Source organism: Sinohyriopsis cumingii, chromosome 5 (assembly GCF_028554795.1).
Source record: "Sinohyriopsis cumingii isolate HCF-2022 chromosome 5, ASM2855479v2, whole genome shotgun sequence".
NCBI lineage: Eukaryota > Metazoa > Mollusca > Bivalvia > Unionida > Unionidae > Sinohyriopsis > Sinohyriopsis cumingii.
In genome coordinates this window covers 121,830,762-121,856,933 of record NC_142965.1, presented here as the reverse complement: position 1 = coordinate 121,856,933, position 26,172 = coordinate 121,830,762, and the positions used below count along the sequence as shown (strand labels likewise).

Here is a 26,172-nt window from a genome sequence, read left to right as displayed (position 1 = left end):
ATATTGTTAACTGCTAGTGGGAATGCTGTTAAGCATGTGCATTTAGTCCTAATTTGGATACAGACAATCCCTTTTTGTTAATGTATTTATAACCTTATATACAAATGGCAACTTAACAACAGTTTCAATTTCGTCTGCAACGTACTGATTTGATCACATAACTAAAAGCGTTATTTTCATTGACAGGATGGTTGAGATAAAATAATACGAACATGCGTCCGAACATTCCTACTGATAGTTAAGAATGTTAAGCTATAGAAAGTCTACAGTCTCTCCTGCAGATCTTAACAGGCGCGTGAACCGAAAGTTTTGCTAACGCAGGCTACTTATTTCGCACGGGCGCACGAAAAGTTCGTGACGGCTTCCGATACAGAAGAGACACTTAAGAAATGTATTTATGTTAAATTTCATTGTCAAAGCCTCGAAAGAGCCTGTGGATTTTAGTTGTCAATGAAGAATTAAATAATGGTACTGCAGTGTCATTTTGCTACAGACCTACTATAGATGATCATTGCATATGCTGGCAGATGGAAGCTACTCTCCTACAAGGCTTCAGATGCCTGGGTGGAATCTGGAAGAAATTATTTTTCATTATAGGTTCTATCATGACATCAAAAGTTCCGTTAGAAATGAGCAACAATAAAAGTAAAGTCTTAGTGACTGTAACAAGCACTGGCCAAAATAAAATAGTCAGATACAAAAGTAAATCCTTGCAGCGACGTTTGTCATTAATCCAGTTGCAACCAGAAGTAACGTTCGAATTTCATAAGTTCTAGCTGGAGCAAATCACTGTTTTACTTTTGGATAAGAAACATGGCGAAAGTTTGTACAAAAAAACATTTGGGGTGGCATAATAATTATCCAGGCACCAGAGGGATTTAGAATTTTGAGCAATGTTAATTTGAAGTTAGCACAGCAGGTGTTGACTTGAAGAGTGTAGAATTAACAAATGTTGCCGTGCCATCAGACAATACAGATGGTGTCAACCCCCTCCCCCACCAAAGCAATGAAACAAGCAATATGTTAATATCAAGCCGATATAATAGCAAAACACAACTTTACTCCCACGTTCCAACGCTGTTGTCAAATACCACTTTGTTAAGTCCGACACACAATGTTACATTACAATGCCATGTCATGAAATAAAACAAATAAAAAATAACTAACAAAGATGCACATTAAATATACATAACAGCATGCAAGGAGGGTGGCTTAAATGGTCTCATGTCTTGGCAGAGAGAACAAAAATACCATTTATGTATTTGGGGTTTCCAAATAATTATAGGTAACAATATTACAGGGGCTCCGAGTGGCCGAGTGGTCTAAAGCGCTCTCCGTTACGGATCACTGCCATCTCACCTCTGTCTGTTTGGGTTCGAGTCTGGGATTCGGCTAATGTGGGTATGTGAGAAAGCTTGCCAGTATCTTCTCGTGGGTCAGTGGTTCTTATCGGGGTTTTCCCGGGTTCTTCCTCCACCATTAATACTGTCCGCCATGTATAGCCTATCGTGTGCTGATAAATGGCGTTAAATCCTACAACAACAACAACAATGTTACAGTATACTTAAAAAAATAAATTACTACAAATGCTAACTTTATCTCTTTTCCTTTTGATAATGTTAAGTGCAAATAAATTTAAATGGAAAAATTTAATCATTATTTTTATGAACTGATGGTGCATGAATAAAGAGGTATAACAACAGTGAAGGCAGTACAATATGCCAATATTTATCGTTAATATTCAGTACTGAAAGATACTGATATCTTTCAGGGTTGTTCCAGTTTTAAGACTGGAAACATTCTTAGGTCAAAACTAACAAAATTCAAAGCTTGATATAGCTAGCATTTTTTGGATCTCTTTTCAGGCATGGGTTCTCTTTACTTATGCGACATGGTGAGAGATACTATTCGATATTTCTCTTAATCAATCTTTAACATTATTTTTAATTTTAGTGCATTTGTGAATAGGTTAATAAAACTCATTATTTTATTGTCTAGTTAATGACTACGTTCGGTACCTGAATGATACAAAACTCACTGATAGAGGCACAGTGTGTGCCACCTTGTGCAGGACACTAGTTTTCTTTCTTTCTCTTACACTGGTGGTGTTTATATATGCTGGTAAGGCATGTTTGACATACCCTGCTATATACACGGAGTTATACGCTGTTAATTGGGAAGATAAACAATTTGGTAGGTAAATATTTAAATCTTGAAACAAAATTAAGTTTACAAATCCAGGATATTTCACCGATGTATAATCCAATGATAAAGTTCAAAGTTTGTACAATACAAAATAACACCATCAGTTCTTACTAAGACTGCAATCACAAAATGGTAAAAATTACCATTTGAAAATCATTCCTTTGCTTTTTCATTTCAAGCAATAGCCTATGAACCATCTCAGTCTTAAAGAGCTCTAACAACATTTGTCCAATGATTGCAACTAATGACTTACTTTATATTTGTACTGAGAAATATTGATATATGTGATTAGTTTTTAATTAAAGCATATCTTATAACCATATATAAAGTCTTCATTTTAATTATTTGTTTTAAGAAAAATATAATTAAATAAAGAATAAAGAGAAATTACAAGTGAGTATTTGAAAACAAAGCAAAGAATTCAATTGTTTGGGAATTGAATATTCACTTCAGTGACATGTAAAAAAGAAATAACAACAAAGAAAAGCAAAGACGTTCATCAACACTTCATTTGTTTTAGTATCAAATCTGAAGAACAAAATTACAGTTGATACTTAATTAAGCTAGAACAAAAGTAAAATGTCGTTTCAAGAGGCCAGAAATAAAAGCAGAATGCTACTACTTTAGGTTAGAAACGAAAGTACAATGTCATTTGAGGAGGCCAGAAACGAAAGTACAATGTCATTTCAAGAGGCAAGAAACGAAAATAGAATGCTACTTCAATGAGCCAGAAACGAAAGCAGAATGGCACTTCATTAGGCTAGGAATAAAAGTAGAATGCTACTTCATTAGGCAAGAGCGAATATTGGTTTGATTTTATAAACACATCAAATGAAAACTCGGAGTTTGAACAGGTTTCACAAGTTACAAATAGTGCATAGGAATAATAGAACTGCAATACAAACAAAATAACAACATACAATTCACGTTTGGAGAAAACAGTTTTCTTGTATTGTCATGTACATCTAGACTAATTATAGCATCAATAACCAATCAAATATTGATTTCCAATCAATTTCTCTAAGTCAGAGGTATCCTAGTATCTTTGCTCACCAAACAGCATTTGACGAAAAACACTTTCTCAACAAAGCACAACTTATGGTAATGAATTATGACCTCGACACGAATTACCTGTACAACAAAGCTATTACTGTGTATCTAAATTTGACCCAGTGTTCAAATGCTCTTCAATTTTTTGTAGCTCTCTAAGCTCAACTTATTTATTATGCCTGGTCGGTGACGAATACTTAAAAATAAAATGTCTGAAAATGAACAATCTATACAGCCCGATAAAAAAAGAGACAACAACAACAAAATGCAAACAAGCATGTTTCTCCACAAAACACTCAAGAACAAAAAGTACAAAGGAAAACCGAACACAAGCAACACAAATAATCGACGTTCATATCTAGAACAATGTAAAATTCACTTAGTCATAAATGTATCGGTAATGCACTTGATTTATTGTTTCGCTTAATGACACATAGTATACATTGTGTTCATACAGAAAAACTTACTTCCTTCTGTATTTTTCTGCCCGGGTTTTTTCGTCACTTCCTGAAAGTAACAATCTAGACATGTCGCCAATTGTTTGAAATGTTTGTTGACAATATTCAACTATTTAAAACATCGGGGTGAATGCGATTTTAAAATAATATAACGTTTAGAATTCCTTGTACGTAAGGCATGTCACTTAACACAATAATTTAAAATGTGTGCAGTACAAGGGAAAGAGCTGGGCTGTTAACTTTCAAATTCCATACAATACCGTTTGAAATGCAATATGAACGATGACATATTCGTTTTCAGCAGGGAAGTGCTTGAACTATTGCAATGGTGCGTATTTTGCAGGTCTATAATGAGCACTAGTATCAACCCTAAATATTGCGTAATACATTTTACACATGTAAATCTGTCTTGTTAAGCCTAGCTATTATGTAATACGTTTATACACGTAAATCTGTCTTGTCAAGCATAGTTATTGTGTAATTCAGTTACATCTGTAAATCTGTCTTGTCAACTCTAACTATTGTGTAATACATTACACATGTAAATCTGTAAATCTGTCTTGTCAAGCATAGTTATTGTGTAATTCAGTTACATCTGTAAATCTTGCCAACTCTAAACTTGTGTAATACATTTACACATGTAAATCTGTCTTGTCAAGGCTAGATATTGTGTAATACATTTGCACATGTAAATCTGTCTTGTCAACTTTTAACTAATGTGCAATATATTTACACATGTAAATATGTCTTGTCAAGGCTAGATATTGTGTAATACATTTAAACATATAAATCTGTCTTGTCAACTCTTAACTAATGTGCAATATATTTACACATGTAAATCTGTCAAGGCTAGATATTGTGTAATACATTTACACATGTAAATCTGTCTTGTCAACTCTTAACTAATGTGTAATATATTTACAGATATAAATCTATCTTGTCTAGACTAGCTATTGTGTAATACATTTACACATGTAAATCTGTCTTGTCAAGCATAGTTATTGTTTAATACATTTACACACGTAAATATGTCGTATGAAACCTAGATGTTGTGTAATTCATTTACACGTGCAAAATCTTTCTTGTCAACCCTAACTATCGTGTTATACATTTTCACACGGAAATCTTTCGTATCAGGTTCAACTATTGTGTAATATATCTGCATATTTAAACCTGTATCCAAAATGAAATATTAGCTGCAATGTAAAAGCTGTTGATACCAATATTCAAAGCTTCAGATGGATGGAATTTATCGCCTTAGACCAAAACTTGTATTACTAGCAACTTATCCCACGAAGCACTCTAATAGGAAACACAACAACTTTTGATAACAGGTAGGGATGGACGGGTAGGAAAATTTTGCTGAGCATGCGACTTGTTTGGTTTTACCAGGTCGGACTTCTCCCCTCCCGTTTTGTCCGTTATCCAGTCTCTCACTACCATTTTTTTCAACGTTAAAATAACGGTTTTGTGTTTCGGTCATGTTATATTACTGCCAGGGGAGTGGGCCGACCCGGCAAGTTAAGGGGTAATTTTAAAATCCGGTCAAGACAGTTACTTCCTGATAGTACAAAATTCGGCCTGGATCCGGGTAGCGAGGTCTGGTACCCGTCTATTAATGCGTAGTTGCGAATAATGGAACATTTCAGTAACTAACCTTTTAATACACTGATCTTTAGAGTAAGGTCAGTATATATAAGGATGGTCATATTTGGCAAAGGGTTACAGATTACTTAGAACAACTAGCTTACCACAGTAGTTCTTTATTATCAGTAAACTGGAAACCAGTGGTCATTTGCAGGGAACTTTGACCCATAAACGTGTAACTTGGATATTCATGAGTTTGGCTAAAACTAATGATACATTCTGTTGAAAGCTATTCCGGCGAAGAAAAAACCCAATGTAGTCGTAATAAATAACATATTTAACAGAAACTATCAACACACACACACACACACACACGAGAGCGCATTAAAATCAACTAAAATCAATTGAAATCAATACGAGAAACATTCATAAGGCAACTGACCTATTGACAATGGTCTTCGTCTCTGTAGCTAGTATGTACAATCTAATGTATTTTGTTTCTGGGGAGGGTTGATAATTTTACGAACAATTAGTTGCAAATAATTAGCAATGTCAATGGTATGAACCTGAATATATTGTTTAATGGTGTCATAGGTTAAAAAAAATAAACACGCAGTGCATATGTGATTATTTCCATTATTTATGGGACCACAAAAACTAACATATCGGCTACTGTCATTGACCACTGGCCAATTATATCATCAGATTATTGAACAAAAATAAAATAAAATAAAATGAATGCAAAACTTGCATCCTGTGATTAATAACGGTCATACTAATATGCTGTATATTTGTGCTAGATTATATGTTCAATATTGGAGAATGATTGGCAGTTAGACGATTGACCTTGACTACAAATTTAACACGTTATTGGCTATGCCTTTCAGAAGACATGGCAACTAAGTGCCTTATCCGATTACGTGACTGTTGGATTACGAGCCAAAGGTTCTACCAGCTGAGCTCCAAATGCTCCCCGTAAGAAAAATGATAGATCCTTTTACTAATAATTATATATAGTTTTCAATAATTCAATAACTTCTTTGAATTTCAAGCAAATACGACCAAAACAAAATTAAATTAAGAGGTACAATATATTATTATCAATTTCTTCATTAGTAATTTCAAGACTTATTGTGTCTGAGCATGACGTTTTAGAAATTTATTTTGAATGACTCGTAAAGGACCAGCTGTCAGCTTGTAACAAATATATAATCAACTGAGTCTAAAATTGTGGACACCAAGACCTTACTGAAAAAGGCATCTTACCCTGAAAAAGTGTAATGCTCATATATAAAGTAATTGGCTACATATATAGGAAAAGAATAAACAAGAGAACAAAATAAAATTGTTCAGAGGCACCATCTCTTCATTAGTTATCCTACCGAACACCCAAATTCAAGATGGTTGATTACACTTAACGAAAATATAATAAACACTAAACACTTAAATGTTGATGTTTTCGAACGAAATCTTCTTAAGCCTAATAATCTATTGAATATTTGGAATGTTTCTAAAGATTGATAAGAGATCGGATCTCGGTATCAACATATAATTTTATTAAAACAATCCTTTTAGAAAGTAAAGTTTAATTCTGCTGTTGCTGAGATCCGATCATTAACATTGCAAAAGAAATGTTTACGAAGCTGATACAAAGCCTATATTAATATATGTGACGTATTTCTAAATGGACGTGGAAATAATTTTATGCAATATTTGCTGTGGTCGAAATAATTTGCAATTACAGAAATAGGTAGTGAACATCAGAGTTAAACCAGATTATTTAGTCCAAAAATATGAATGAAACAAACGTTTCGTGAAACAAACCACTCTCAATCAATCGTTGCAGCTCCTGCCAGGAGCCAGCTGAAGAAAAACATTGGCTCATGTTGAAGCTTTCAATTTAGATTCCGTAAGATTGTACAAATATATCGTGACATGTTATTGGCTAAAAAGACCCTCTGATTCCAACCAATTCTCAAAACTTATAACACAGCTTAGGATGGGTAAGCAAGAAATGAAATATTTTATACTGAGACCAGACACAAACATGTTTTCACTGAAATAAGTTTTCAAAGAGTGCATGCGGCAAGTAGGCATTGGAAGATTTTACATTTGGCTTCTGCATACAAGTGATATCTTTAAATGACAATCAGAGACTCAATGTATGATGTTCAGTCTTAGAATTATCAGTCTGAAGGCAGTTATTTGTGTCTTCAGAGATAAAGTGAAAAGGGGGCTAGAATCCAAGCCAAGAAGTTCATTCTAAGAGATCCCCGTTTCTTATGTGTTTATAGAACCGTATCCGATGCAAAAGGGCTGATAAATTGACTCTTCGAATTCCTGGATTATTTCTGCATCTAGTGCAGTCTTTAGTTCAGACCAAAAAAGCTTGTTCTTTGTGCTCCGTCGTGCCCACTCAATAGGTTTTGAGGTCCTGAAAAGATGCTGCGAGGATGTCTTCATATGATTGATGCATATGCCTTCCAAGAGGACCGGAATCAAGAATCGTGGACCTAAGTTGACGGCTCGAGCTTGGGCTACATTTAATTGGTAGTTACACCATTGGCATGCCATAAAGTTCTTGGACAAGACAAGGATGACTGTGTTGCTTTTATAGATGTTATCAACGATCTCATCACATCTTGCTACGCCCGGGACAGAAGAGCGATCTCTGATGTAAACATTGTATTTACCTTCTTCCAATTCTTTTAAAAGGTCGTGGATGACCCAAGCACTATCTTTTTCAGCATAAGCCACGTACGTGTCGTATTCGAAGATGTATGTTAGTGGATGGTATCCATCGTGCCTTTTTTGACGCATCTTGTGAAGAAGCAATTTGATTTCCCATCTGTAGACGAAGGCTACAACAAGGACCACTGTGAAAACCAAACAAATAATGGCAGAACAGACAACGCTTAGTACAAGTTGATCAATTTTACAATTGTTTGGTTCAGCGTCTTTCAAAAGCACATGATAGAGCGACTGAGGCTTGTAACACCGATAGCCATCAGGATATCGAGATAACAGATTCTGCTTGTCCGGGTCGCTTAGCAAATCGTTTATCCATTTCCGCAACTTGACTATCTCACAGTCACATTGAAAATAGTTGTAAGCAAAGTCAAACCTTTTCAGGCTCTTAAGTGTGGCTGGAGGGAAAGGCGGTACTGGGAAATTGCTGATGAGATTGTCAGATAGATTTAAAAATGTTAATTTTGTGAGGTTCTGAAAAGCATTGATTGTAAAATGTTCAATCTTATTTCTGTATAAATTCAAATGCTTCAGATTAGGAAAGTTTCCAAGAAAGTCGTCTGGTAATTGACTGAGATCAACATGTTTCATAATCAACGTCTCCAAGCGGGATAACTTAGTTAGTTTTTGGGCGCCAACTTTACCGAATTCATTATCAGACACATCTAATAACGTTAAGTTAGGTAAATAATCGAAAATATCATTGTCGACTTCCTTATGGTCTTCGAAGTTCAGCCCATTTCTACTTAGATCCAAGTGCTGCAGTGAATCGCTTTTGAGTGCTTTGTTTCCTATTTTCCGCAAAGAGAAATACATTTTACTCAAGGTTAAATATTTCAAGGAAGTCAAGCTTGTAAAAGTGTACATTTTAATCTCTTCCATGTCGTTTCTACCCAGTTTGAAGGTTTCAAGCGTTTTAAGGCAGTTCCAGTTGGTGGAATAAGGAACAATTATTTGATTCCAGGACAAATCAAGTTTCTTTAGATTGTTGTAACGCGATGTTCCAGTTTCGTTATCACAGAAGTTTGGAGGAAAGATATTAAACTGGTTGTGGGAAAGGTCGAACCACTCTAAAGTCGGAATACCTGAACTAAGGTCAATCGTATGGATCCAATTATGGTGCAAATTAAGATGGACGAGTTGCGTGAAATTTTCTAAAATTTTGTCTTGGAATGACATTATTTGGTTTATTTGCATGCTGAGATAGGTAACGTGTCTACCTTCGAAGTATTTAAAGATTTCCTGCACCTTATTCCCTATCCAAAGACGGTCTAACTTTAGTGTTTGAAGTGGAGCTCTGTTAAGACTGCCGAGGGCTCTTTGAATTGATCTGAGGTTTTCCTTCATGTGTATGAAAATTTCGTTGACACTCAGATCTAGAACTTTCAGTTGTGTCATATTAGTAAATACATCCTCCTCTAGCTGCTCAGTTTTGCAGTCCCTCAGGCTCATGTATGATAAAGTCTGAAAAGAACAGGTAAGATTGCTGATTTCATTCATGCTCAGTGTTCTAACGTTACTGTAAGAAAGGTGTAAACGTTTTATGCCACAGGGAATGCGTGGAATATATGTTAGATTTCGATCATGACAGTGGATGCTTTCTTTCGTGCAGTTGCAGTGTCTTGGACACTCCACGGCTTTGCAATTACTTTGGAGAGGACTGACCTTGACGGTTTCACTCTCTTTGTCGAAAATGAGAATCATAGTGGCAACAAAAGATACCAGAAGGTACATTCTTTGGTCCCTCTTCTACTGCTTGTTAGACCTTCGTCTAGAAAAAAAAAAAAGAAAAACTTTCAAAATGTATATTGGAAAATTTCGTCCAGTCATCAAGCTGTAATGCAATATTCAGTAAAATATTTTATTTAATTTCTATAGAGTTTTCAAGACTTTCTAGAAGTAACATTTTATTTACGGTGATAGTTTCTGTCCTATACACATAATTGTACTTTTCATAAATTTGTACAATGCTCGTGCAAAGACCTTTGCGCGCCCAAGTCATTTTGCTAACTGCTTACAGGCATTTTTGTATGCATTGTATTTTAGAGTTCGTATGTTACGTGTTTATGCTCGAATAAACAGTACCAAAACAAAGAGTGAAAACAACAAGTTTTGAAAGAAAAAAATAATTTTTTCCCTGGAAAAACTCTGTTAAAAATGAAAAAATAAAAACTTGCGGTTTTAAGAACCAAATCCAAAAATAATCCAAGATCATTCCACGAATTAAATTTTAGAAGTCCTAATAATGAAATGTTCTAATGATTTCAAGTTCGAGTCCCGACGAAGAATCCAAGATGGAAGGCGATGGCGTATGCTCTATAATGTACAATGTTGTTGTTTTCAGTTCCTTGTAGAAACACTTTAAATAAACCTTCTGTTTCGGTAATCCAAATAAATTTTTTAAGAAGTGTTTTTGTTCAAGAATTCTGTATGAGCACAAAAATATTTCCAGAGAAACGAAATAATTTTTTAGAATCCAAATAATCTGAAGAAAAATTAACATATAACTAGACCCACTCGACAGTTTACATGGAGGTCTCACGAATGCCACATGCTTTCTTTGCAATGCAGAAGAGGAAAAAGGAGAAAAAATCTAGTACCTGTACGTGTGTTTGCACATCATTGTAACAAAAGGACACACAGTAGGGCATCTTTTCGGGCTACGTTAATATCTTTTTGAAACCCAAACAAGAAGCCTGCGGCAATCCTTCCTGCAATCAGACTCCCGATGACCAATACAAATTCAAGGAGTGTCTTTCCAAATAAGGCATCACTTTAGACTACGTCTTGAAAAAATCGAAGGAATACGCTCGCTTGCCAAAACCATGATGAATTTCTTATGGAGTAAAATTGCACAAGGACCGTCTTTACTCAAGACGAAGTACTTCGCAAATCCCTACTGCTATTACGACATGATTTACGACAAAGGAAAATATAAGATACAGTGGACGTAGTTGGATAAGATTTGATTGTGGTGAATTACAAAGAAGATGCAGAGTTTGTGTTTTCCGACGAATTTGCAAATGCCATCATTGCTGCCTACGTGACGCTTAAACTTGTACGAAGCCTTATCCTTGTTAGGAGATTGTGTTCTGCGCTGTGACACGAACAGTTGCGTTTACATTGATCACCATCATTATTCTCACCCAGAGATCGAAGACCATTTAGGAACATGGACGAACGAAGAAGATTTTGTATACTGCTTGTGGAGGTCCCAATAATTACTGCTACGAATACCCAGACCCACAGAATGAACTGCATACCTGCTGAAAACTCAGAGGACTGACGCTGAACTATTCAACTAGCAAAATGGCCAATTTTAATTCTGAAAGAAGCTCTACAATCTGGAAACAATCAACTCTTTAGCGTGTACATCAGAGAGCCGAGCACAATTATGTGGTTTTCGCCTTTGGAAACTATGTCTCAAATCGTCTACCGGAAGCGTGCGTGACTTCCAAACCATTTCAACTTACCGTATGGAAACGCAATATTGCCCGGTAAAAAGAAAAGGAAGACTTCCAAGACCGACACTTCATTACGAGGACAAACGCCGATCGAGAAAGACGAATCATTCCATACAGAAACTCGCGAACGAGGGGTTCGAGTTCAGTGATAAACTCGAGTGCGATGCTGTGCATTGCGATCGCATCAATGCCGTACCCTGTGTCATCATTGATGTAGCACGTCATGGTGACGTCTCTACAACTACCACAATAGAAAGTGTGCGTGCACCACTGTATGGATACAAAATGGATGCCACTCAATACGTCCTCCTTGTCTCGTTACTAGATTTCTTATTCTACGTGATACTGTGCGTCTACCATCCTATGGATCTCATCCATGCTTGTGCAGACAACTTGAAATATCACCACCACCTCATTAAAATGCACACGTAAAAGCAGAACACACGTTACCGGTGGTTTTGCCTGGTTACTGCGACTTTGAAAATAGATTCTAAACCTTCAAGGGGAAGTGGCATAACTATCTTGGAGGACCTATACCAGAACAATTAGCCAGAGCTAGATAAAGTAAGTTGTTTCAGTTTCTGTGTGTTGCTTCACGACTGAGAACAGAAAGTCTCGGCTTACCTGTAACATGCTCTATGTTCTCCACACTGTCACTACCTTCCTTTGGTGAGAGGCAAATGATATAAGTGTCATCGCACATTTTGCATTCCATGTTGTTTAAAAAACGAGATTGGCTCAGAGTGAAAAGTTGGACAGCATTATTTACTAAGTGGAGTCTAGTATTTAAGCCAAATTTGAAAATTAATATTCGATGATTGCCAATAGAATTGCAGGAGAAGACTAATAATGATGACGTTTAGATCGGACCTTTAAGAGTAAAAGATCGATTTGTGACTAGAACATTTGTGTCATGAAATACACGCAAGGAAAATGAAGAAAGTGAGGATTTGCAAAATTTTAAAAACAAGTACTATTTCCCTTGAATTTCGAACACTATGTGGTGTGTGTGTGTGTGTGTGTGTGTGTGTGTGTGTGTGTGTGACTACATTTCTGGGATTTCGTTTACCATTACATTCCTTTTGGGCTATTTACAAACATTTCCTGCAAAGACATCATGACCTGTTATAATTTATATTTATAAACAGTGCATGCAAACGTATCATGTTTCAGCCCCGACTTAAATGTGCACGAGAGACCAATCCTGTAAAAAGCGTTGCGCTTTCATATCGATATTTCTATACCTCTGATACTAATTTGATGCTTACGAAGATATGTGTATAGCTTGTTGGTTAAACGAACATTGGAGAGATGTACTGACTAGAAAAGAAAGTGCTGACTTCGATGCTTGGACGCAAGAAGGTACTGACTATACCAAATATTTGTGTAACTTATGCAAGAAAAGGAATTGGAATTGACTTAAAACCTAAACTGAACAATGTGACATTTAAACTGGTGTCAGCAACAGTGGCAGATGAACCCGACGCATAACCAGACCAGAATCGGGACAGCATAACCATCGTCGACATCGACACAAATTAAATTCCGTTTTGGGAAGAAATATTAGAGAGTGTTCCTGTTGTAGATGCTCAACGAAAATTGACGCCGCGTGTCCATTAAAATTATAGGGTACATATGAATGGAAAATGATGTACATTTACTTATTTGCATTCCGCTTTGGTCATCTTCGTTTGTAGCTTACTGATGTTCATAGTTATTTTGCTCTTGGATATTTTTGTGTTTGATGCAAAGTTGAATTTTAAGCACGGAATAAACGTGTCCTGAAAGTATAAAGTCTCTTGTGTTGTCTATGTCATTTTCAGAATTTGCAACATTTTCGCTATAATTACATCTTCCTCCTCTACCTCTTCATTTCCTTTTAAAGTCATTGATGAAACGTTAGATCGTCCACGTTGGGAGGCACTGTATATTCGTTATCCCTTTAATGCGTTAACTGCTGGTTCAGGCAAAACCGAATTTGTAGACAACGAAGAAATTAAGCTCCAGTTTACACGTAAATGGTATCATCGTAATGCCAGTATCATTTGCATTACCCAAAATTTGTTTTAAAAATGTAGAATACATGGGCTCAATCTAAATCTAAAGTGCGAGTGTTTTCCAAACAGTTAGGAACTCATTGGCTAACTTACGCGCACGACAATACCACTCAAACACTTCACACCTGTTACCTTTTAATGTAAAACTCACTACAATCGATTCTTTGCGATTTCGTACCCATCAGTTTCAGAACCGGCGCAATTTACACGTCACCATTGGCACGAATAATCTATAAAAACTCCTACACTTTTGTCTTTCTCACAGTTGCCAACATTCTTTCAATCTCATGTCCAGCCAAATTGATTCGCGCCCTGTAAGAAAAACCCCACTAGTGCATGCCTGTGTTAGAAGCCAGTCTCAGAGAAATCTTAAAATGGTCTACGGTAAATGCACGTCAATTACTTTAAGGTATCATTCATATCCCCCATCAAACCAAACGCTTTTCTGACAAACATAAAGTGGCCTTGTCACAATTGGCAGATCTCAGAATCGGTACTCTTCCAAACAAATGTCAGATCCCAGAATAGATACTCAAACCAAAAGAAAATCATTTTGAAACCTGGAGTCATTGACTCTCTGAGAGGTGTTATCATTCGTCCCCTCTCAAAATGGGACCCTAATATCATGCAGTAAGTAAGAAAAAATCCTCTCCCCAACGACATCCAAAGAAGAAGGGTAGCACGACAAAGACACAACCTCCGAAAGAAAACGACAAGTCCCAAGAGGAAGGAAACAGCTTCTACTAGAACGAGAGACACTGATGCTGAGACAAAACCATACTCCACCAAACCACGTCCCTCAGTGAGCGTGTCGCATTTGCTCGTGATGCTAGCCAAACTTGATTTAAGACGCATCTTTCCCAATTTAATGAAAATTGGTTACCTGTTTCAACAGGAGCTGCTGAAGTGGCGACACAATCTTCTTTTTACGATAGAGGATCCAGATAAAAACGTACACTCCCCTAAGATCAAAGTCCAAGAGAGATCGGGAATGATGCTAAGTTTACTGGATATACCCAAACAATAGCTGTCCCGATTTAGCCCGTTGCAAACCCCTCAATGTCGAGTGATGCACATCGTGTAGCGGACACGACTGCACCGACAGTCAGTGGAGACGAATTCCAGTGTAAATAGACGTGTGCCTGGCTTCAGTGAATTTAACCCCGGAAGAAAAGATGTTACCCTTCCAACAGTGCTCATCACTTTTCACACAAAAATGGAAAAAGGAAGGGACTGCATTCTCATTTGACGAAATAGTTCATTCAAACTTCCTCTAAGGAAATCATCGATATCGTGTTGAATGTAGTTTGAATGTCTTGAAATGAGCCATAACTTTGTCCAAGCACCAGAAGAAAATGCTTAGGAAATGTTCGGAACGTTCTTCTCCAACACTGCCCTGGACGCCATCCCAGATCTGTCAGTCATGGAGGAAATAGACATACCGACCACACTGGAGGAGCTCGGAAAAGCCAATGATTGCCTCGCTTGTGTGAAGGCTCCAAGGGGCGACGACATCTCGCCTGAAGTCCTCAAGAGCGGGAAATCAGCACTGCTCTAGACCCACGCACGTACATCTTTGCCTCTGTTGGGAACAGGCATACATCACTCAGGACATGCAGGACGCTAACATCTTCACCTTGTACAAGAACGAAGGAGACCGTAGCGACTGCGCCAATTACCGGGGCAATTCCCCCGTCGACATCGTCGGAAAGACTTTCTCCCGTGTTGCCATGGTGCGCATGCAGACCCTAGCCTGCAACGTCTACCCAGAGTAGTCCCAGTGCTGTATGGCTTCCGAGCCGGCCGGCCATCTGTAGACATATTCTTCTCACTACGTCAGCTGCAAGAAAAGTGTCCTCAGAAGGCGATGCCCCTCTACATCACCTTCATAGACATGACGAAGGCGTTTGACCTGGAAGTCGGAGCGGACTCGTCAGGCTTCTACAGAAGATTGGTTGCCCGCCCCCCCCCCCCCCCCCACCGACCGAGCGCTCTTGTCACGCCGTTCCACGAGATCATGCTCAGTACAGTGTCATTTCAATGGCGCAAAATCGAAGGCCTTCCCAATCAGCAGCGGAGTGGATGCGTCCTTGCACCGACGATTTTTGCCATCTTCTTCTCCATGCTCCTTCAGTACGCCTTCAAGGACTGCAGAGAGGGAATGTGCATCCACATTAGGGCTGACGGCAAGCTGTTCAACATCGCATTCTTTGTGCTAAGACTAAATTCATAGAGGTTCTCATCCGTGAATTTCAGTTCTCAGCTTTGACATAACACACGGAAGATGAGCTAAAGCAGCTGGTATGTCACCTCTTTCACGCCTGTAAGAAGCTTGGACTGTCCATCAGTCTGAAGAAAACGAACGTCATGGTGCAAGACGCATACTCCCCTCCTATCATCGCCATCGACGGGTAAAACCTGGAAGTTGTTGAGAACTTCACATACCTCGGGTCCACCATCTCCAGCTCTCTATCTCTCCATTGATGCTGAGGTGAACGGTAGGATAGCCAAGTCATCAGTAGTTATGGCCAGACTAAACCAGAGGGTCTGTGACAACCCCAATCTCACTGAGAAGACCAAATTGCGTGTCTGCCAGGCCTGCGTGCTTAGCACACTCCTTTACAGCAGCAAGGTGTCGACCACTTATGCGAACCACGAGAGGAAACTCAACAGCTTCCACCTGAGTTGCATGAAACGCATTATGCACATCCAGTTGTAGGACAAACACAGAAATTCTAGAACGCGGCAACATGAACAGCATGTTCTCCGTTCTTAGCGAGAGGCGCCTTCGTTGACTCGGCCACGTCAAGAAAATAGACCCAGGCGCATTCCCAAGAACCTGCTATAAGGCGTGCTAGCTGAGGGCACACTACTGACTGGACAGACACGTTTGTGTTACAAAGATGACTGCAAGAAGGAAATGAAGACGGCTAACATCAAATGTCAACGACTGGAAAAATTGTGCTGACGACCTCTCCACCTGACGCTTTGCTGTCAGACGGGGCGTTCAGAAAGCCGAGATGGCAGGAAACACAAACCTCGCTACAGAGAGAGCCAGGAAGAAGGCTAAAAAACAACAGCCTCAACAAGCATCGACGATCACCTGCAGCAAGTGTTGTCACTCTAGGGTCAGACTCATCAGCCAGTCGCGAAGGTGCAGATAGGACACCTAACCTGAAGCTACACCGTCGTTTTCCGAAAACGGACGGATGCCAATATATATATATATATATATATATATATATATATATATATATATATATATATATATATATATGACTAAATGATCATGGTTGGGTATTTGTCGATGTGAAAATTTTACCTAATCACTCACAAAGTAAATAAAGTACGAAGGACTTTATGTAAACTTTGTGAGTGATTAGGTAAAATTTACACATCGATAAATACCGAAGCATGATCCTTCTATTCTTATAATTCCAATTTACATCCTTTCTAACATTAGATCAGCAGATTTAATCAACAAAACAATCACTTTGATGTACATCGACATTTTCTTTCATTGGCCTCTTAACTGTGATATAATACATAGCCCTATCTTCCCTAGCCATGATTCATCTATTCTTTATACAGTGATACGGGATAGAATGTCATAGCGGGTCATGCCATGTATATATTGTTATGATCATTTTTTTAACATATATAAAATGGTTATTGCGGTTAAACTAGGAATAGTCTTTCTTTTTTGTTGAAAATTACGCTTGCGTATGGCACGTGTTGTCATAGCAACGTCGTTGTTACTTTCTACACATTTCGATCTTTCAAAAGCAAAATGGTGTCCATTTTTAGTGACATCCCTTGGTTGACATATGACCCTGACCTTTAATAACCGCTGCTGTCGAGGTGAAATGCAATAACTTCAGAAGATTGGCTTCTAAAGTCTGCCATATGCTTTCTTCGGCAAAAGGGGTGAGTTTTGGAGTGCAGGAAGGTCTGTGCAATTACATTTTTTAACTTCTTATGGTCGATTTTAAGCTGTGGCTTGTCTTTTTTGATCGGAAATCACAGGAGTGGATGGGTGGGAGCTTGTTGTTGTTATTATCATAAAGGTATAAGGCGTTGATATTGATAAAACTTCACATCAAATGATCTAGTAACAGGGAACCAAAAGTAGCCCGCAGAATTTATCGATGTGTAAAACAATTCCAGATCAGAATCATGTCTTCTCTGTTTTCACTACAGATGTATTTCTCATTTAATATGCATCAATTCAAGATGGTAACTGTGCCGACGAAGCACGTATTTTACCGCCTGCATATATTACCCACCAACCCACATTTTTTTTTGTGGGTGGGTGGGTGGGAGATCATTTTCTTCAGCTTACTGACTTGATTGCATATAATACGGTTCGGTATATAACGCAGTCGAGTGTTATAGCGGGGTCACACTGTATATATATATATATATATATATATATATATATATATATATATATATATATATATATATATAAAGAGAGAGAGAGAGAGAGAGAGATGGGCGGGTGCGTTTGTGTGTTTTTTGTTAGAGGAATGGAAAGAGAAACCTAACTGATATTCGTTCAATATGCATCCATCAGGATATATTCCGAATCCATAAACTCAGATTGTAAGGGGGAATCTAATTATTTTAATTGACCTTCTGAAACTATACGTAGAACACATAAAAAGTGTCTAATAACGAGTAAAATATATTTTCAAAAATAAGAAATAAAACTGGCAAAAAAATCCAAGGATGAGATATGTGTTGATGTACCTTCACTTTGATTTACATATTATTTACTTTCTATTCCAACCTCTACATACTCACTCCAGTCATATACTCTCGAATTTGTTTGTACATGCTCGTTGACAAGAGCCACATTTAATGTACGAAAAACTGGGGTACTTGATTAACGATGTTACACAAGAGTTATGATGATTAAGAGACCTTTCAAAATTATCCGCCAGAGTTTAACAAGATCTTCCTTTGCATGAAAGAGTCGCTGTACATTTACATGATTCATGGGAAATCTTCAGATATGGTTTTCATATTATGAAACTTAATCAATTTCTCGTAAACAAGTTAATTAGCTATCTTGAAAGTCTGTATGCGATAAAATGATTCGAAAACCAACAACCCTACTTTCTGTATTTTACTCGGCTATTGTTATTTTAACTATTTGTTCAGCACAGTTCCGGACGTGAATTGTTCATATTTTGTTGCGACAGTATGACAAAAATCACATTTGATATTCTCTGATAGAGAAAACCAGACAGTTTCGGAAGGGAAATTACGTCATTGCTCACTGTCCATACGCTTTATGTCGAGTAGATAGATAGATAGACAGATGGATGGATGGATGGATGGATAAAAAGATAGATAGATAAATGGATGGATGGATGAATGGGTGGGTGGATGGATGGATGGGTGGGTGGGTGGACGGACGAACGAATGGATGGATGGATATGTTATATGTAAGTACCTACGTTCTTACTCCATCACGGGACACTCTCCCTGTACCAGGAAAAATAGCATATGGATATTGGTTAATTATGGGCAATAAGGTTATATCCATAAGGTATTCCTTGATCTGAAGCCATTATTTTGATTTCACATAAGCGTGATAGTCTCTTTCTGCACAAAGGTGCAGATTAACAAGAACATACCCTACCTCGGTTGCACTTACAGTTAACGTGCTCGTAATTTAAAATGCAGAGAACGTTTGTCAAATGTGAAAATAATATTAATTTACTGCTCTAGAAAGTAAACAAATACAATTCAAAATTAATACTGGAAGTTGCAGAAATTTGTGTACATCAACCTCAAAATGTCGACATGGGATGGGGGATTGGAGTTGGGTCTATTCTACTAGGTCCATTTTGAAAATCTAACCACTCCATCCACCTACTAAATAACTACCGGTAAATAATGCCTAACATGGAAATATAATGAACTGGTGATCGGAAGTAAATAAGTAAACAACCTTTAGTAATAGACGAGAGCGATCACGGGCCCTGAGGTAAGAAACACTCGGGTCTCTGCTAGTTCTTGTTCAAACAAAATTTTTCTTTTATAATATTAAAAAGTGTTATTCAGCTGGGGCCCCCGTAGGGGTCTGGGCTCCCTCCCCCCCCCCCTTGCCGGCCATAGGCTCAAGACACAACGTGTCAAAAGAAATTCTGAAGACGGCTTGGATAGCAAACAAAAATTTTCTTTTATAATATTAAAAATTGTTATTCGGCTCGGGTCTCCTTACGGGCCAGGGCTCCCTTGCCCCCCCCCCCCTTGTCGGCCCTAGGCGCGAGACACAACGTGTCAAAAGAAATTCTGAAGGCGGCTTGGATAGGTGACGGAGAAAAATTCAACCACATGAAGAATATATTGTTCCTAAATCTGTGTATGTCCTACAGAACAACTACCATCAGATAAGCTGGCAAATTTCGTACCTATTGCACATGATTTACTGTGCAACAGTCTCTGTCCTGGAACGGACACCAATAGCCGAATAATAAACTGAGACTGAAAAGAGAAAGGAATAGTTACCTACAAAGGATATTGATGTGAAATTTGAGGTTGTAATTTGTTAAAAATAAAATATGTTGTTGTACAGAAGGTCCTTATTTCATTGACAAGCTGAAAATTACAAGACACATCAAGTGTTTGCCGTACGGAGTATAATAACCTAATAATCTAACATTTCTTTTCATAAAGACACATACCCTACGTTTTTCTCGTATTTATATATCGTTCACTAGCGATTGTATAACATGGTCTAAAAGCAGCCTAATTACCGCATACATATGAAATCACACATAAGAATAAGACACTACATGTAAAGACAGTGGAGCAGGGGCAGTATTTAGGTGTAACTGCACTATCTTTCGCATCCATAATTAACAATTCCATAGCTGTTTGTATACAGACTTTGAGGCAGTGTACAGCAATATAGAGTCCGTATGTGGTGAAAATGAAATGCCACTTACACTTATGAATAATCCGTTTAGAGGTAAGGAGACATGGATTTTGAATACCATGAATAACAACATAATTTAAATCGAAAACATTATGAAGTTCCACAAAATTAAGAATCTGGAATATTAGTATTCTCTTCCCACGTGTCTTTCTGTACATGATGCACTATCTATTGTACCACAGTTGGTAATTCTGTTTTCTAAACTTCATTAATCAGTGAATATTTAGCTCGAATCTCTAAACACATTCTTGGCATTTTAATAATGCGTACAAAACAAAATGTACACAATCTAAGAAGTTCTAATATTTCCCTTCATATAGATTGCCAACCGCATTAAACTGCATCCTTGTATCCTGGTTTCTAAAACACCTATGTCTTTGCAAATGACTACACTGACCAACGATAGGAACTAATGTATCCAGTCCACTGGAATAAAAAGTAACACAAATAGCTAGCTATCACAGATACATAAAAAACGTCACTAAATCACCACTGATGTGTGCATATTTGTACAGTTAAGTGTAAATTCGTTTTCTGTATGTGGCGTATTCGACACACCGTACAATCCAATGTAGAAAAGCACATGGATACATACATAAATACTTGTCATATTCAAGGTCATTACACATGTTGCTCTATACTTCGTTTAACCTTCAAGATTAGCGACAATCATGACAGCTACCAGAACTGAAAGAAGTACGATCTTGTAAAATATTCAGCTGCTAGTATAAATAACATAACTAATCAGTTCGTGACTTTGTTAACATTTTCTTTTTCTAAAATTTGATTAATAATAATAATAATAATAATAAACTATCTTTAACGAGGATAACACATTTGGTCATGACTGACCCATCTGCCATGTGGTCCTCAGTTTTTGTAATAAAATAATAAAAATAGAAGTTCATGTATATAACCATATATCGTCGCACACTCATTTGTACATTATTGACATGAATGACTATGTGTGACTATACTGGGAAACATACAAATATATATCAATTATGGATATGATTTTAAAGTTTTCTATTCAGAGCTTTTAATATATCATTCCAGCTGGTCTAGAAAGAATTTCTTTAATGATAATTTAAAAGAAGCAAGGGATGTTGTATTACGTATCTTCATTGGTAAGGAATTCCATACAGTAGGTGCTGATACAGAAAATGAGCTTTTGTAATGATTGGTTTTCGACCAAGGAATCTGGAGATCGTTGTTTTGTCGTCGATTGGAGATTACGCTCAGTATTTGATCATCTTAGTTCAATTATGTTAGACATATAATCTGGAGAAAGACCGTTTAAAGACTTGTATGTCATGAATCCTTTAAAATAAAGAATACGTTTATGTATAGGTAGCCATTTCAGACGTGAAAACAAAACATTTGAGGGAGTCACAACAGGAAGTTTCAGTATTATTCGGGCTGCCCTTTTCTGGAGTCTATCAATTCTGGACAGATTATAATTTGATGTGTTTCCCCATATGGTACAGCCGTAATCTATCAATGGTAGTATATAACCCGAAAAATAAATTTCAAGTGATTGTGGAGGTAGAAATTTTGAAAGTAATTTTAATAGAGTTATTCTTTTGACTACCATTGCACATAAGTGATCGATATGCGCATTCCAGCTGAGGTGTTGATCAATGTAGATACCAAGAAGTTTTTGATTTTTGACAATAGATACGTCAAAGCCATTTTGAGTTAGAAGTAAATCCATGTTAGTGGATAGACGCTGCCTTGTTCCAATTGTCATACATTTCGTTTTAGAGCTGTTAATATGCATTTTGTTTTGATGACACCAAACTGATATATTGTTGAGGTCAGTTTGAAGTTTATTTTTAATGGAGTCTAGAGATTTATCAGATAAATGCAATGTCGAATCGTCAGCGAAAACATCTGTGTTAGCGTGCGCTGGATACAAGGCTAGGTCGTTGATAAATAGTAGAAAAAGAAGAGGCCCTAATATAGATCCTTGAGGAACACCACTTAAGATGTGACTTGGTTCGGATATATGTTTACTCGTGCAAAAAACCTGGTGTCTGTTTGTAAGATACGACGTGAACCAGGCAAATGAGTTTGGAGAAAACTTGTAGGCTGAAAGTTTTTTAATGAGCACCGAATGGTCAACCAAATCGAATGCTTTTTTAAAATCAATGAAGATTGCACCAGTAAGTTCACCTGATTCTACTGCTAGTAGCCATTGGTCTATAAGTTTTGTCATTGCAGTCTGACATGAATGATTCTTTCGAAAACCTGATTGTGATCTATGGAGGAGTTGGTACTTGTCAAGATATCTGAAAATATGCTTGCTGACATGTTTTTCCATAATTTTTGAAAGTACGGATAGAACAGATATGGGTCGATAGTTGGATGGGTCATTCTTTTCATTTCCCTTATAAATTGCGAATACTTTTGCTAACTTCAATGACTCCGGGAATTTATTGGAAGTGATACTACAGTTAATTATTTCTTTCAACGATTCTGAGACTGATAAAGCCGACATTTTCAGAGTTTTGGGGTGAATTCCATCTAGACCAGCTGATTTGTTTGTGTCAAGTTTATTTATAATATCAAAAGTGTCATTTATTGTTATTAAGGGAATGTTGAAACTAACATGATCGGGTACCCTTTCATTCACGAATTTAGTAAGTTTGTCTAAATTAGGCTCTGTATTCTTAGACCTGTCAAGCGTTTGGGAGATATTAGTAAAATAATGGTTCAGCTGGTTTGCAATATCGAGCTCTTTAGTATATTTAGTGCCATCGACTATAATATCACATGGAGCTAGAGGCGCAGGTTTCGTTGAAGTCAGGTTTCGTAAGTGATTCCAGGTGGATCTGTTATCGGACTTTGATGTGATGGCTTCTTTGAAAAAGGAGCGTTTGTGTTTTACAATGATTGATTTGACTTTGTTTCGCCATAAACGATAGTTTGTGAAGTCTTTATGTTTATGGTAGTAGTTTCGTTTGCGTTGTGCCTCTGCAATTTCATTAGTATACCATTCTGGTTGTTTTGATCGTTTAATTCTCCTGATGCGTATGGGGGCATGTTTATTTAGGATAGTAAGAAAACAGTGATTCCAGTTAGACAAGTCATAGTCTGGGTCTATGTTAGGGAAATATATTGCGTTAATGTCTTGTGATCGTTCGGAGAGAAATTCATTTTCAGAAATGTTTTTGAAACATCTGTATTGCATGTAGGAGTGTAAGTTGTTTTTCTTTGCGCTCTGTTGCTTACGAGTTGCACATATAGGATAGTGATCACTAATAGGGAAACATGGTACGTTTATCTCGTAGAGATTGGTTGGATGGGTAGTATAGATGTGGTCGATCAGAGTAGAAGTACAGGCTGTTACTCTTGTTGGAGCATATATTACCTGTGTAAGGTCGTGCAGTTGTATCATATGTAGCCATTTAGTGTTAGTATCAGAGATGAGGTCAATATTAAAGTCTCCCATGATAATTACTTCATTGTTGGAAGATAAAGCAGCCTCTAACTCGTGTTCAAATTGGTCAGTCCATGACGAGAGGGATTTTGGGGGTCGGTATGCTGAGCAGATATAGAGTGATTTGCTATTGAGGAAACTTAACTCGATCCATATTGATTCGATAGTAGAATTTTCAAAATCTGTTTTTCTCTTGTATGTTATTTGAAACGTACATGACTATCCCTCCTCGTATGCCTTGTGATCGATCTCGTCTTTCCAAAGAAAAGTTGCTAATAGAGATAACACTGTCAGGTACATTACAATCTAGAAAGGTTTCGCATAGTCCAATTACTGCAAGGTTGGGCTCATTTTGTATCGTTAGTCTTAGTTCATCGATCTTTGGTAAGATGTGTCTTATATTGATATTGGTAAGTTGCAAACCTTTCTTTTTCAGACCAAAGGATGTACAGTTTAAATTTTTCTTAGTTGTTGTAGGAATGAAGACAGATTTATTAGTTATTCCCGAGTCCGTAGGAGAGACCTCATAACCTTGGCATGTACAATTAGAATTTGCACTTTGAACAGAGATGCCGTCGGAACAAATATCTCCAAAAACATGATGCTTATTATTGGTTGAGGTGTATGTATAATAATCATTGTATCTAGATGGACATACCTAATGGTTATAATTATAGTTTGGTACCCCACGTCTGTCATGTGCGTACTGTTGTATGATCGAAGTGTCACTTTTCCACGCTTCACGATTCACGCTCTTGTTTTGCGGGAAGTGCCTCCTCACAAACTAGCGCAAATTCAAACCACAACTAGAATAATTTTCATACTTGCAGTCGAATTTAATATGCAGTGACATCACACTTATGCATACATTTAAGGTTAATTTATGATAAGTAGCTAATGGCAAGTATTGTTCTTTATCTCTAGACGGGTTTTAAGTCAAAAGACTGATAATACCTGACGATATAAACTTTGGCGGATTAATACTTAGATGCCGTGAAATATGTGATGAACCAATGTAAAGTGTAAAAACAAACACATAAGTCATTTTATAGTAAATATTTCAGGAATGTTTTGCAATTCTCTTTGATATCATCAGTACCGACCATAATAAAGTTACTTTCAATACGGAAAGTGAAAGTCATAAAGTTATAGGTATGCGTGTAATATGACTGCCAGTCAAGGGACCGGGTTGACTGTAAGAAGACCAATATGGAGCACCCATCGCTTGGCATCGTGAAGTTTGCCATGTACATTGTACGCAAGGCCCGGTGTATGTGATAAAAATGTAACGCTCGTTGGGTCTTGATTAGTCTTTATACTAGACTATAATTACAATGCAATAGCTCAATATTATCCCAATGAAGTGATCTATTGCGCGTATAATACAATGTTATGTTGACTATTTTACCTCAAATAAATACATAACTTTAAACTCAGTAAGTACTGCACGTGATATTTGACTATACCACACCCACCCACCCGTTAAGCCAATTCGTATTACCAATAGCCATTAAATAACTTTACCTTTTGTTATCAATGATTATATTTCTGAACTCCTCTCAAGTAAATGTTCACATATGACAAAGCAAAAGAACTGCACCGTCTTAGACAATTCAGTATCATACTAGAACACAGTCGAGCTTTCCATGAGTTTTAAAACGAACCATAACACAAACCTTTCTTTGGATGAATTCATAAGATGTCTTGTAGAGTCGGAAAAATAAAATGCACTGATACTGGTTGACAGTTCATCAATTTCGTTTCATAATGCCTTATTGGGGTCGAGCCAGTTTTCATTTTGTTGGAGTATCAAAATGCACATGTGTTGCTTACGGACACAGAAAGTAAATGAGGCAACATCCTTCTCCAGTGGATATTTTAAGTATTCACATGACCTACATTCATTGTGTTGTGTTCTTAATTTGATTTCAATGTACATGGCGGTTTTACTGTTTTTAAGAATGAGAGTGCTTGACTTGAATACTCCCTTGCACGTTGATATGAGGAAGTTAATTAATACCTTGATATATGGCGACGGAAACAGTCTTTTGTTTCTTCAGCCAAATAGGAAATCATCATCAACGCATATTCTTTGGCATCTTTAAAATGAAATCACTCTTACGTGAATGAGGTGTTGAGTGTACGTGAAAACAAGAATTAGTCGGTAATAGTCGGTGTTCATTACTTACAATATGATTATGTTTGATAT

General features: G+C 37.2%; 1 protein-coding gene across 1 annotated transcript; it reads right to left on the bottom strand.

Moving 5' to 3' along the window:
• Positions 1–2,696: 2,696 nt before the first annotated feature.
• LOC149800093 (toll-like receptor 2) lies at positions 2,697–25,820 on the bottom strand. Its single transcript, XM_089959663.1, has 2 exons — positions 25,640–25,820; positions 2,697–9,819 (listed from the first exon to the last, which is right to left on the bottom strand). The coding sequence occupies exon 2, from the start codon at positions 9,780–9,782 to the stop codon at positions 7,581–7,583; it is 2,202 nt and encodes a 733-aa protein (XP_089815789.1). The 5' UTR covers positions 9,783–9,819; positions 25,640–25,820; the 3' UTR covers positions 2,697–7,580.
• Between the last annotated feature and the right edge of the window lie 352 nt (positions 25,821–26,172).